This window comes from Oncorhynchus tshawytscha, linkage group LG06 (genome assembly GCF_018296145.1).
Source record: "Oncorhynchus tshawytscha isolate Ot180627B linkage group LG06, Otsh_v2.0, whole genome shotgun sequence".
Taxonomy (NCBI): domain Eukaryota; kingdom Metazoa; phylum Chordata; class Actinopteri; order Salmoniformes; family Salmonidae; genus Oncorhynchus; species Oncorhynchus tshawytscha.
This window is the reverse complement of record NC_056434.1, coordinates 59,248,608-59,262,833: the sequence shown is the minus strand read 5'-3', so window position 1 is coordinate 59,262,833 and position 14,226 is coordinate 59,248,608. Positions and strand designations below refer to the sequence as shown.

Below are 14,226 nucleotides of genomic sequence, written 5' to 3'. Positions count from 1 at the left end.
GAGGTCCTAGATGTCAGGGAGCTCAGACCCAGGGATGTACTGGGCCATGCATACTACCCTCTGTATCGCTTTGCGGTCGGATGCCAAGCAGTTGCCATACCAAACGGCGAATCAGCCAGTCAAGATGCTCTCAATGTCGCAGCTGTAAAACGTTTTGAGCATGTCAAATCTTGTCAAATCTTTTCAGCCACTTGATGGGGAAGAGGTATTGTTGTGCCTTCTTCACGGCCGTGTTAGTGTGTGTGGACCATGATCATTTCTTAGTTATGTGGACACTGAGGAATTTGAAGCTCTCGACCTGTTCCACTATGGTGCCGTCAATGTGGATGGGGACATGCTCAGCCCTTCGTTTACTGCACTCCACAATCAGCTCCTTTGTCTTGCTGACGTTGATTGAGAGGTTGTTGTCCTGGCACCACACTGCCAGGTCCTCCCTATAGACTGTTTCAAAGTCATCGGTGATCAGGCCAACCACCGTTGTCGTCAGCAAACTTAATGATGGTGTCAGTCGTGGGTGAACAATTGAGTACAGAAAGGGCCTAACACGCACCCCTGAGGGGCCCCCGTGTTGATGATCTGTGTGGCGGATGTGTTGTTGCCTACCCACACCCCCTGGGGGCGGCCTGTCAGGAAGTCCAGGATCCAGTTGTAAAGGGAGTTTAGTGATGAGCTTGGAGGTCACTATGGTGTTGAACACTGAGTTATAGTCAATGAACAGCATTCTCATGTAGGTGTTCGTCTGGTCCAGGTTGGAGAGGGCAGTGTGGAGTGCAATAGAGATTACGTCATCTGTGGATCTGTTGGGGTGGTATGCGAATTGGAGTGGGTCTAGGGTGTCTGGGATGATGTTGATGTGAGCCATAACCAGCCTGTGTTTCATTTCTACAGATGTGAGTGTGTCGCGTAGAGTAGACCAGAAGGCTAAACTGAAAAACCTTACCTCTATCAAATAAAACGATGGAGGAGCCGCAAAAGTACTTCTGTGATTCCGGAGGAAAACAGTACTGCCACCAAAAGTATACATTATGGGACAGCTAAAAACAATGCTGCCCCATCAACAGCTTGTAAGCAGGAATCCGGTGGATAGAATTACGATCAGATTTGCCAAATGGAGGGCGAGGGAGAACTTTGTATGCATTTCTATGTGTGGAGTAAAGGTGATCTAGAGTTTTTTTGCCTTTAGTTGCACAAGTGAAATGCTGGCAAAAATTAGAAAACGGATTTCAGTTTCCCTGCATTAAAACCATCGGCCAGTAGGAGCGCCACCTCTGGATGTGCATTTTCTTGTTTGTTTGTTTAATGACTGCCTTGCCTGGTTCACCGACTACTTTGCAGACAGGTTCAGTGTGTCAAATCGGAGGGCATGTTGTCCGGTCCTCTGGCAGTCTCTATGGGGGTGCCACAGGGTTCAATTCTCGGGCCGACTCTTTTCTCTGTATATACAACACCATTCTGTATACTTCTGGCCCTTCCTTGGACACTGTGCTATCTAACCTCCAAACGAGCTTCAATGCCATACAACACTCCTTCCGTGGCCTCCAACTGCTCTTAAACGCTAGTAAAACCAAATGCATGCTTTTCAACCGTTCGCTGTCTGCACCCGCATGCCCGACTAGCATCACCACCCTGGATGGTTCCGACCTATAATATGTGGACATCTATAAGTACCTAGGTGTCTGGCTAGACTGTAAACTCTCCTTCCAGACTCATATCAAACATCTCCAATCCAAAATCTAATCTAGTGTCGGCTTTCTATTCCGCAACAAAGACTCCTTCACTCACGGCGCCAAACTTACCCTAGTAAAACTGACTATCCTACCGATCCTCGACTTCGGCGATGTCATCTTACAAAATAGCTTCCAATACTCTACTCAGCAAACTGGATGCAGTTTATCACAGTGCCATCCGTTTTGTTACTAAAGCACCTTATACCACCCACCACTGTGACCTGTATGCTCTAGTCGGCTGGCCCTCGCTACATATTCGTCGCCAGACCCACTGGCTCCAGGTCATCTACAAGTCCATGCTAGGTAAAGCTCCGCCTTATCTCAGTTCACTGGTCACGATGGCAACACCCATCCGTAGCACGCGCTCCAGCAGGTGTATCTCACTGATCATCCCTAAAGCCAACACCTCATTTGGCTGCCTTCCAGTTCTCTGCTGCCTGTGACTGGAACAAATTGCAAAAATCGTTGAAGTTGGAGACTTTTATCTCCCTCACCAACTTTAAACATCTGCTATCTGAGCAGCTAACCGATCGCTGCAGCTGTACATAGTCCATCGGTAAATAGCCCACCCAATTTACCTACCTCATCCCCATACTGTTTTTATTTATTTACTTTTCTGCTCTTTTGCACACCAGTCTCTACCTGCACATGACCATCTGCTCATTTATCACTCCAGTGTTAATCTGCAAAATTTTAATTATTCGCCTACCTCCTCATGCCTTTTGAACACATTGTATATAGACACTTTTTCTTTTTTTCTACTGTGTTATTTGACTTGTTTATTGTTTACTCCATGTGTAACTCTGTTGTCTGTTCACACTGCTATGCTTTATCTTGGCCAGGTCGCAGTTGCAAATGAGAACTTGTTCTCAACTAGCCTACCTGGTTAAATAAAGGTGAAAAAAAAAATGAAAAAAAATAATAATAATAAATAAATATGGCCCTATACAGTTTGTTGAGTCCGATCTTAGTGCCAGCATCGGTTTGTGGTGGTAAATAGACAGCTAATAATAATATAGTTGAAAACTCTTGGTAAATCGTTTGGTCTGCAGCTTATCATGAGGCATTCTAATTTAGGCAAGAAAAATACTTAAAGATTGCGAACTAGCTGTTGTTAAAAAAAGAGACACACACCTCCCCCTTAACCTTACCTGAAGCTGCCGTTCGGTCTTGACGATGCATAGAAAACCAGCTCGATGTATATAAGCCATGTCGTTGTTCAGCCACGACTGAAAAACACAGAATATTGCAGTTCTTCAGGCGCCATTGATTGGATAGTCTTCGATTGAAGCTCGTCAAGTTTAGTGTACATTCATCATTAGAACGGAGGATAGAGGCAATTTTATTTACTCGCCGACGTAGACTCGTCAGGGAACCCTCTCGTCTGCCTCTCTTGTACCGTCGCTTTCAAACCCCATTAGGGCCTGGTCCAGAATGAGCAGTACATCCATAGACTCAAAATAAATCAAATCAAATCAAATTTTATTTGTCACATACAAATGGTTAGCAGATGTTAATGCGAGTGTAGCGAAATGCTTGTGCTTCTAGTTCCGACAATGCAGTAATAACCAACAAGTAATCTAACTAACAATTCCAAAACTACTGTCTTATACACAGTGTAAGGAGATAAAGAATATGTACATAAGGATATATGAATGAGTGATGGTACAGAGCAGCATAGGCAAGATACAGTAGATGGTATCGAGTACAGTATATACATATGAGATGAGTATGTAAACAAAGTGGCATAGTTAAAGTGGCTAGTGATACATGTATTACATAAGGATGCAGTCGATGATATAGAGTACAGTATATAGGTATGCATATGAGATGAATAATGTAGGGTAAGTAACATTATATAAGGTAGCATTGTTTATATATTTACATCATTTCCCATCAATTCCCATTATTAAAGTGGCTGGAGTTGAGTCAGTGTCATTGTCAGTGTGTTGGCAGCAGCCACTCAATGTTAGTGGTGGCTGTTTAACAGTCTGATGGCCTTGAGATAGAAGCTGTTTTTCAGTCTCTCGGTCCCAGCTTTGATGCACCTGTACTGACCTCGCCTTCTGGATGATAGCGGGGTGAACAGGCAGTGGCTCGGGTGGTTGATGTCCTTGATGATCTTTATGGCCTTCCTGTAACATCGGGTGGTGTAGGTGTCCTGGAGGGCAGGTAGTTTGCCCCCGGTGATGCGTTGTGCAGACCTCACTACCCTCTGGAGAGCCTTACGGTTGAGGGCGGAGCAGTTGCCGTACCAGGCGGTGATACAGCCCGCCAGGATGCTCTCGATTGTGCATCTGTAGAAGTTTGTGAGTGCTTTTGGTGACAAGCCGAATTTCTTCAGCCTCCTGAGGTTGAAGAGGCGCTGCTGCGCCTTCTTCACGATGCTGTCTGTGTGAGTGGACCAATTCAGTTTGTCTGTGATGTGTATGCCGAGGAACTTAAAACTTGCTACCCTCTCCACTACTTGTTCCATCGATGTGGATAGGGGGGTGTTCCCTCTGATGACGAGCTTGGAGGGTACTATGGTGTTGAATGCCGAGCTGTAGTCGATGAACAGCATTCTCACATAGGTATTCCTCTTGTCCAGATGGGTTAGGGCAGTGTGGTTGAGATTGCATCGTCTGTGGACCTATTTGGGCGGTAAGCAAATTGGAGTGGGTCTAGGGTGTCAGGTAGGGTGGAGGTGATATGGTCCTTGACTAGTCTCTCAAAGCACTTCATGATGACGGATGTGAGTGCTACGGGGCGGTAGTCGTTTAGCTCAGTTACCTTAGCTTTCTTGGGAACAGGAACAATGGTGGCCCTCTTGAAGCATGTGGGAACAGCAGACTGGTATAGGGATTGATTGAATATGTCCGTAGAAGATGTTTCCTTGATATGTTAACTGCACTGTAAGCACTCTGTGTTCATATTGAAGTCGTGTCTCAGTTGTCCTCGGAGTACACTGTGTACATCTGTAGTGTCATACCACAGACTGTTACTCAACGTTTCTGGAGTGTAGACTAACTTTGACCACAAGGAGGCAGCAAAGAGTCACAGATGAAACACAAACTTGTGCTGCCTATGATGATACTGTATAACCATATCACAATGGGATCTCCTGGTTGAATAGAGGTTGCCTTGATAGTTAGTATATCAGTAATGATATATCATAATATAATTATTGATAAATAATTTGATATCAGATACAGTATAGAAAAGCTGCTATTGTATCTTAGGTGCAAAAGATGCACGGAAAATAGGCTCAGCATGATTTCAACCCCCTACGAAACACTATAAATGGTCTGGTCTGCCTCCCTACAGAAGAGTAGAAATGGTCTCATCCCTACCCCCTGATTTCCCCCCCCACCCAGGAACCAAATCCCGGTGATGCCATTGGACGAAACCATGATGGGCAGCAAGAACAGCCAATCAGACGGCTGGAGCAGTGAGGATGAGGATGATGAGACATTTGATGCTAAAGGTCAGGAGACCATGTCACCCTTCCCAGGTACAGGGTCAGGGGAGGGTGGCCAGTTCAAATCCTACTCTGGCAGACAGGAAAATGTGTTTCCTTTGTGCCTTTGAGCAAGGCACTTACCCCTAAACTGCTCCAGAGCTCTGCACCATGGGCTATTATTATTATTTAACACTGTTAAATTGTTGGTTTTTGAAAACCTAACTACAGTGCATAGGTCCCATATTTATAATCATGAAGAACTTATTCCCCCTCCTCTTTCCAGGTCCACCTATAGTATCAGAAGAAGAGTTGGCCAGACTAGCCATGATCAGTCCAGCTAAGACCAGTCAATATGCTGGGTCCAGAGTGAAAGCCCTCATACAGATTCTACAACATCAACTAGACCAGCAAGAACTGGTCCGAGAGTTCATGGTGGGTAGACACTATGTGTTCCTCATTCATACACATGCGCACACACACACACACACACACACGCACGCACGCATGCAAACACACACTTTTGAAGTATGTTAACCATGTCCTGTAACTTGGTCTGCCTTTTCAATAGCAGCAGGAAACATTTTCAGTTGGTGTTGTTTGTTTCAGGCCTTGGAACATCTAAAGCCGTCTGATAACTGTCTAGTGGGGAAAGCTCCGGAGAACCGGGAGAAGAACCGCTATCGTGACATCCTGCCCTGTAAGTCCCTGTTAAACCGGTTGAACTATAGTCCCTTTCTTGCCTCTATGTAGTCTGCACTAGAACCATCTAATCTGGGCTGGAGAGGACAGCTGCGGGAAAAATTGTCACAAGACATTTTAATTACGTAATTTTCCGGTTGTAAGATTGCAACCTAACGGTCCCTGTTGCAACCAGATAATGACGGCTTTTTCATGACTGTATCGAGACGTCATATTTTGTTTGTTCTCTGGTCATATAATAGTTAATACACAACCTAAAGGGTATACTACAAAGCAGATTCAATGAGTTAGCCAGTATTTCTGTATTTTTAAGTGGTATATCTTGAAAACTTTATTGCTGTCATGCAAAACATTTTGGGACTATATCAACAATGGACTAATGAAACAAATACCAAAAGATAGTTTGGTATTATATCATTTTGGGACTATATCAACAATGGACTAATAAAACAAATACCTACATTTTTGGGGTGGAATTTTGCTTTTAAATTTGATAAACAACCAGAAATAACTATTTATTTTCTGTTTCAATGAGAAAGCTAAACTTAGGAGTTCAGGGTTTTTGAGTCAATTAGACCATGTCCATTTCAAGCTCAAGGCCATCTTCCTAAAAAAATCTAAATGCATTTCAGAATATTTTGTCAAGTTAGCTGGTTAACTAATTTATGCTGCTTTGTAGTATACACCTCTGAACATAACGATATAATAATGTCATTTCAACCAGTTTTGCTAGCTGGGCAGTGGTCACTCTAGTCTTATCCCTTATATGAGTTCCCATATTTAGTATATTTCTTTCCTCTCACACTCACACACTCCAATTTCAGTGGTAATTTACTCTGGTGACTCTTACCCACTCTAGTTTGTGCCAATTGCTTTCTTGTTAACGTAACGACCGTGGAAACGTTCGTAATGACCTCTCAACAACACTCCGTTGCGGATTTAACTCAGTGTCTCCACACTTACATCACAAGAAAGAGAGGAAAGTTCACTTTTATTTTAGTGGGTGTGGATTTTTTTTTGTGCAATTGAAAAAAAAAAAGAAGATTTAATACAGTTGAAATGTTTACAAATTAGATGTGCTGAAATGAAAGCATCCACACTCGGGTTATAGTGATATTATGTCTGCTCTCACAAACAATGTAAAGTATGTACAGATAAGTGTAATCTACAGTCAAGTGTTTAGATTTTAAATCTGTGGGCATCCTTCTCTTGACATGGTTGTTGTCACGTTCTCTTGCATAATTCAACAACAGTAATTCATTTGGCAGTCTAGACAGCGCAGGTGAGTGCAGATAGGGGTGTCGGCAGGAAAAGTCGGCGATGAGGGCCGCGTCTAGGATGTCTTTAGCAGGGACCCAGCACCTATCGTCCGGGCCATAACCCATATGTCAATCAGGTACTGGAAACCCCTGCCCCGTGGTCGAACACTCAGGAGGCGTCTCACCTTGTACTTGCTTCTCGTTTTCCAGCGTCTGTCCTCACACCCTCTCTGTCATTATTAAAGTAATCACCAATCACTTTAATAATGCCACTTTAATAATGTTTACATATCTTGCATTGCTCATCTCACATGTATATACTGTATTTTAAACCATGTATTGCATCTTGCTTATGCCTTCTCTGTCATTGCTCATCCATATATTTACATGTACATATTCTCATTCCAATTCTTAGATTTGTCGTGTGTTGTGTAGTTGGTGTGGAATTGTTCATTTTAGATATTGCTGCACTGTCGGGAACCAGAAGCACAAGCATTTCGCTACACTCGCAATAGCATCTGCTAACCATGTGTATGTGACCAATAAGATTGGATTTGATTCTCTCTACTCCTGCTCTCTAGACGATAAGACGCGTGTTCCAGTGGGTGATAACCAGGACTATATTAACGCCAGTTATATCCGTATGGAGGTTGGCAGCGAGGAGTTCATCTATATCTCCTGCCAGGGTCCTCTGCCCTCCACCGTGCCCGACTTCTGGCAGATGGTCTGGGAGAACAGGTCTGTGCTGATTACTGTGTTGTGAAGTTCACATACAGTGCATGACATTAGTGTATACACAATCGTTTTTCGCCGGGCATCGTTTAGACAGAAGGCGTTTTGCAGGGGAAAATTAGAAGTTCTTATTGTCCCATGTAGTCCCTCCCTGTTTCAGTCCTTTTTCTTCTGTTTGGTGCCTAATGAACACGACCTGTAACTAAAGTCCTATGGCATGAATAGTACAACATGGTTAACAACCCTCTTTCCCCACTCCCCAGGTCTGATGTGATTGCCATGATGACCCAGGAGGTGGAGAGAGGCAGGGTGAAGTGTCACTGCTACTGGCCAGAGAGGGTGAGCTGTCCCCTAGATACAGGGCGCTTCCAGCTCAGCCTGGAGAACCAGCAGATCAAGGAATACTTCCACATCAAGATCATCCGCATGGTGGAGAAAGAGGTGAGGGGCAAGGAGAGACGATAGAAAGAGGGGACAGCTCAAATACAATCCACTCACAGATGTGAAGGAGAGTATACTAAAAAGAAGGGAAAGAAATGTAAAGCATGAATTAGCATGAGTACAATGTGTCTATTTTTTTGTGTCTACTAAATCCAGCGAAAGTCATTTTGAAGGATACACTATCTCTCATATCAATTACACTTTTCATCAGCCACTGTCATCTCTGCTGTCTCTTAGAGGGTTTAGGCACTGGTCTCCTTTATGACAAAAACACATTTGATTGGTTGATCAGTTGATTGACATCTGCTCCCTCCTCCTGTTCCAGTCTGGTGAGACCCACTTTGTCCGTCACCTGAAGTTTATCCGTTGGCCTGACCACGGTGTGCCGCGGAGTTCAGAGCAGCTGGTCAGATTTATCCGCTACCTCCGTGCAGTCCACCATAAAGGACCTGTCACTGTACACTGTAGTGCTGGGATAGGACGAACAGGAGTACTGATCTGCACCGATGTCATCCTGAGTCTCATAGAGAACGATCTCCCGGTGAGTTCGAACACACAGGTGCGCACCAATGATGTATAAACACTAGATTGCTGCTACTATGTATTGGCCAATGAGAGTCTTTGAAGCCACCATATTGGTACTCCTCAGAAGGAGCCAGTCCTCCATAGAAATTAATAGAATCTGCAGTATTTCAATTTAATGTTTTAATTTAATGTATTTCTTTGTTGTAGTGGAGACGTTAAAGGTATGCATTAAGATGTCTGTAATATAATATATTAGCAAACATAAATGTAGTCACAGGATCGGACCCTTTAAAAAATATGTTTTTTCCTAAATGGGTATACCCAAATCTAACTGCCTGTAGCTCATGACCTGGAGCAAGGCTATGCATATTCTTGATACCATTTGAAAGGAAACACTTTGAAGTGTGTGGAAATGTGAAATTAATGTAGGAGACTATAACACATTAGATCTGGTAAAAGATAATACAAAGAAACAAACATGCGTTTAAAAAATATATATATCTTTGAAACGCAATAGAAAGGCCATTATATCGCTTAGGAGTCTAGGTACAATTTAGCTTTTGGTCACTAGATGGCAGCAGTGTATCTGCACAGTTTTATACTGATCCAATGAACCATTGCATTACTGTTCAAATGTTGTATCAAGTCGGCCCAAATGTGCCGAACTGGTCAATTGATACATTTTCAAGTACATAACTATGGAGAACATACATTTTTTATTACCATATCATTTTTGTAAGTTTACACACTTCCAGGAATGATATAAATGATGGATAATTGGCTTCACTAACCTTCACGCATCTAGATGGGGGGGACACAGCAGGGGTTCAAACTGTAGAACCCAGTTCCTACATTTTAATATCAAAACGGATTTTATCAAGCAAAACTATGCTATGTTTTATTTCTGGGATCCTCAGGATAACAAATCAGAGCAAGACTACTGAATGTAAGAATAATATTTACCTTCAGAGGTGAATGTATCAAATCAGTTGCTGTGATAAATGTTTTTTGTTGTTCACTCTCCTCAGACAAAAGCATGGTATTTTTTCACTGTAAATTGGACAGTGCAGTTAGATTAACAAGAATTTAAGCTTTCTGCCCATATAAGTCGTTTCTATGTCCTAGGAAATGTTGTTACTTGCAATGTCATGCTAATCACATTAGCGCACGTTAGCCCAACAGTCCTGCAGGGGGGATACCGATCCCGCAGTGCCTCTGGTCAGTTATCTAGTGTTTATATACATAATTGGTGCACACCCAGACACAAACACATGCATGCACACACTCCTTAACTCAAATAAGGATACAAACTATGCTCTTCACTTGGTGTTCTTAAAAGTCCTTATACAGTGGGGGGGGGGGAGTATTTAGTCAGCCACCAATTGTGCAAGTCCTCCCACTTAAAGATGAGAGAGGCCTGTAATTTTCATCATAGGTACACTTCAACTATGATGGACAAAATGAGAAAAAAAATCCAGAAAATCACATTGTAGGATTTGTAATGAATTTATTTGCAAATTATGGTGGAAAATAAGTATTTGGTCAATAACAAAAGTTTATCTCAATACTTTGTTATATACCCTTTGTTGGCAATGACAGAGATCAAACGTTTTCTGTAAGTCTTCACAAGGTTTTCACACACTGTTGCTGGTATTTTGGCCCATTCCTCCATGCAGATCTCCTCTAGAGAGTGATGTTTTGGTGCTGTTGCTGGGCAACACGGACTTTCAACTCCCTCCAAAGATTTTCTATGGGGTTGAGATCTGGAGACTGGCTAGGCCATTCCAGGACCTTGAAATGCTGCTTACGAAGCCACTCCTTCGTTGCCCGGGCGGTGTGTTTGGGATCACTGTCATGCTGAAAGACCCAGCCACGTTTCATCTTCAATGCCCTTGCTGATGGAAGGAGGTTTTCCCTCAAAATCTCACGATACATGACCCCATTCATTCTTTCCTTTACACGGATCAGTCGTCCTGGTCCTTTTGCAGAAAAACAGCCCCAAAGCATGATGTTTCCACCCCCATGCTTCACAGTAGGTATGGAGTTCTTTGGATGCAACTCAGCATTCTTTGTCCTCCAAACACGACGAGTTGTGTTTTTACCAAAAAGTTCTATTTTGGTTTCATCTGACCATATGACATTCTCCCAATCTTCTTCTGGATCATCCAAATGCTCTCTAGCAAACTTCAGACGGGCCTGGACATGTACTGGCTTAAGCAAGGGGACACGTCTGGCACTGCAGGATTTGAGTCCCTGGCGGCGTAGTGTGTTACTGATGGTAGGCTTTGTTACTTTGGTCCCAGCTCTCTGCAGGTCATTCACCTGGTCCCCCCCGTGTGGTTCTGGGATTTTTGCTCACCGTTGCGTGAAGCCCCAGATCGAGGGAGATTATCAGTGGTCTTGTATGTCTTCCATTTCCTAATAATTGCTCCCACAGTTGATTTCTTCAAACCAAGCTGCTTACTTATTGCAGATTCAGTCTTCCCAGGCTGGTGCAGGTCTACAATTTTGTTTCTGGTGTCCTTTGACAGCTCTTTGGTCTTGGCCATAGTGGAGTTTGGAGTGTGACTGTTTGAGGTTGTGGACAGGTGCCATTTATACTGATAACAAGTTCAAACAGGTGCCATTAATACAGGTAACGAGTGGAGGACAGAGGAGCCTCTTAAAGAAGAAGTTACAGGGCTGTGAGAGCCAGAAATCTTGCTTGTTTGTAGGTGACCAAATACTTATTTTCCACCATAATTATTGCAATTGCAATAATAATTGCAAATAAATTCATAAAAAATCCTACAATGTGATTTTCTGGATTTTTTTTCTCATTTTGTCTGTCATAGTTGAAGTGTACCTATGATGAAAATTACAGGCCTCTCTCATCTTTTTAAGTGGGAGAACTTGCACAATTGGTGGCTGACTAAATACGTTTTTGCCCCACTGTATATATCAGAACCTAACTCCTTGTTCTTCTCTCTCCACAGATCAACGTTAGTAACATTGTGAGGGAGATGAGACTGCAGCGATATGGCATGATTCAGACTAAGGTCAGTACAGTAGGCCTACCCGTATGAGGTTAGTGTCACAGGTAAAACTTTTGATTGAACAGAATACCATCAATCAGGCTACCATTGATTGTTTGTCTATGGCTTCCATAATCCTATCCACTATTTGTTTACTACATAATCAAAAATGAAATATTCCACAAACCCAGTTTGAGTGGTGGTTCTTTGGTTCTACTAACCTGTTGTGGGTTTCCCAAAGCCTTCATAGCTAATGTCTTGTCACTCAGCCACCGAGCCCTGAAAGAGTAACAATTATAAAAATCTATGTTTGACGGTCAATCATCTATGCATGAATCATATATCATTTGTAAAGTAAAGCACTTTGCGGTTCGAGTGGCACGAGTCTGGATGATCGAAAGAAAGTATGTTCGCTGCCACCCAGAGAGTTAGAGCTCTTTACTGCACTGTGTGTGTGTGCGTGCGACAGTGCATGAGCGTTTGGGGGTGTGTGTTGCAACATCTCTGTCTTGTCTCTGGTTATAGGAACAGTACCTGTTCTGCTACAAGGTATGGTTGGAGGTTCTACATCGCATCCTGCAGCTGCATGGTCAGCATTGGCAACCAGAGAGCCCCCGCGAACTTAATACGAGCCCTCGCACACACAGTAACCGATGGCAACCTGAGAGCCCCCATGAAGAGAATCAATTTGTTTGACCAGTTTTCTTTTCCCCCACCCGTTAGCTGATTTTGTTATGAACACTGTATATGTATGTGTTTTAGCCAATTCCTCTGTTTGTTTTATGTCATGCCAAAACATGACAGATGGGACGACCAGGCTACAGTATGTTTCTGCATGTTTTTGATATTTGGGTTCTGGATTTATTGATGGAGGTAGACATTTTTACTGTTGGTTCTTTTGTGTGGGGGGTTTTCTAGATGGCAGTGACTGATTAAAAACTTAATTGAAATGAGAGATACTGTGATTGCAGTATTGGTTTGAGTTAGATAAATTATTTGACAGCCTTTAGGGGTTTAGTGACTTTGTCTTCTGTGTTAAGTTAGGAGTGTTTTGGTCATGTGACTTTTAAAGGGTGTTTACTATTTAAATTGTTCTATTTAATCATTCCACATTTTATTTTGAAATGAATGTGTATATTTTGCATGTTATAACCTAAATACATTTAATTGCACCACAGCACATCACTAATCAACGATGTCACTGCTCATTGCAATGCACAGGGTGAGGTGTATTATACCAAAATATATATTAGAATATCTTTAAATATGTAGCTAATATATAGAGTTCATGAAATATTGTGTTTAAATATTGTGAAATAAGTGCATGTAAATCTTGTATGAGTTTTGTCAGTGACTGAAACCAGAAGTGAATAGAATCAAGTGCCTTGGAAAGACTTTGTTTCACCTTCGGAAACCTGAAAGGTTTGATTGAACAGGACCCTGAGAACACGTGCTCTGTGTGATTCTGTAAGGAATCTCTGTCCGATACTTTCACCGTTTTTTGTTCATGTTGTGTTGTCCCACAGCTTGGATTCACTGTATTGTGAATTAGTGGTGAAACCATCTTCATTTGGCAGTCTGTCTACAACCACAGAACAAGTGCTTCGGCGTTTTGAAATGTAATAGGCAGTCAAATGCACAAAAACGTATTGGATTTCTGAAAGCATTTCTCATCATTGTACAGTAACATCACTATTGTAGCTGCAGTTTCAGTAGCATGATAGTATACCTCACTGTAACATACACTACCAGTACAGTGTAACCTTGGTCTGGTCACTATGTATTACCTCTGACTGTCATATAAAGCTGTTCTCAAATACATATTTGTTTCAAATCGTGGTAAGAGACCGGATCAGGATTAGAAACAGATTTTCTTAATTTGATAGGTCATAGGTATTGTATATGACAAGGACTATTTACAAACTGACAGAACATGGAAAAGAGGGAGAGAAAGGAGAGATGTCTACAGTCAGGGCTAACTGACAGAACATGGAAAAGAAAGAACGAGAGAGAAGCTTAACTGTGACTACATGGAGCCCTTCTCTTGTACAGAGTAAATTCTCTCTCCGGGTTTACTACATGATAAATAAATGTGTCTCACACGGGCTTTTGTGACTGCATGGAAAACCCACTGGGTACACACTAGTTGAATCAATGCTGTTTCCATACACACACACTTCTTAAAACCTGAGACTGGGGAAAGCCCTGCATCAATGTCTCCCTCTCCCACTGTCAGGACTCCATACTTCACTCCTTCACTAAGTCCCTTCCTCATTCCCTCTCTCACCCTCTCTCCCTCCTTCACTCTCTACCTCAGATGTTGTTACAGTTGTGCTTTATTGTGTAATAGGTCTGACATGGGTTATTCAGGGTCCAGTCACTTTTAG

At 42.6% G+C, this 14,226-nt stretch overlaps 1 protein-coding gene across 3 annotated transcripts in view; it reads left to right on the top strand.

Annotated features, from left to right (window-relative positions):
* Window positions 1–13,944, top strand: part of LOC112252776 (tyrosine-protein phosphatase non-receptor type 20-like) — an 89,989-nt gene extending 76,045 nt beyond the window's left edge. For 2 of the 3 annotated variants that reach the window (XM_042323456.1, XM_042323457.1), the window contains 8 exons: window positions 5,084–5,220; window positions 5,453–5,601; window positions 5,776–5,866; window positions 7,709–7,865; window positions 8,123–8,300; window positions 8,626–8,841; window positions 11,801–11,863; window positions 12,365–13,944. In XM_042323456.1, the coding sequence (XP_042179390.1) occupies window positions 5,084–5,220; window positions 5,453–5,601; window positions 5,776–5,866; window positions 7,709–7,865; window positions 8,123–8,300; window positions 8,626–8,841; window positions 11,801–11,863; window positions 12,365–12,535 (1,162 nt within the window). In that variant the 3' untranslated portion in view covers window positions 12,536–13,944. The remainder of the gene's footprint in view (window positions 1–5,083; window positions 5,221–5,452; window positions 5,602–5,775; window positions 5,867–7,708; window positions 7,866–8,122; window positions 8,301–8,625; window positions 8,842–11,800; window positions 11,864–12,364) is intronic. The other variant, XM_042323455.1, reaches the window with a different exon arrangement.
* Window positions 13,945–14,226: the final 282 nt, after the last annotated feature.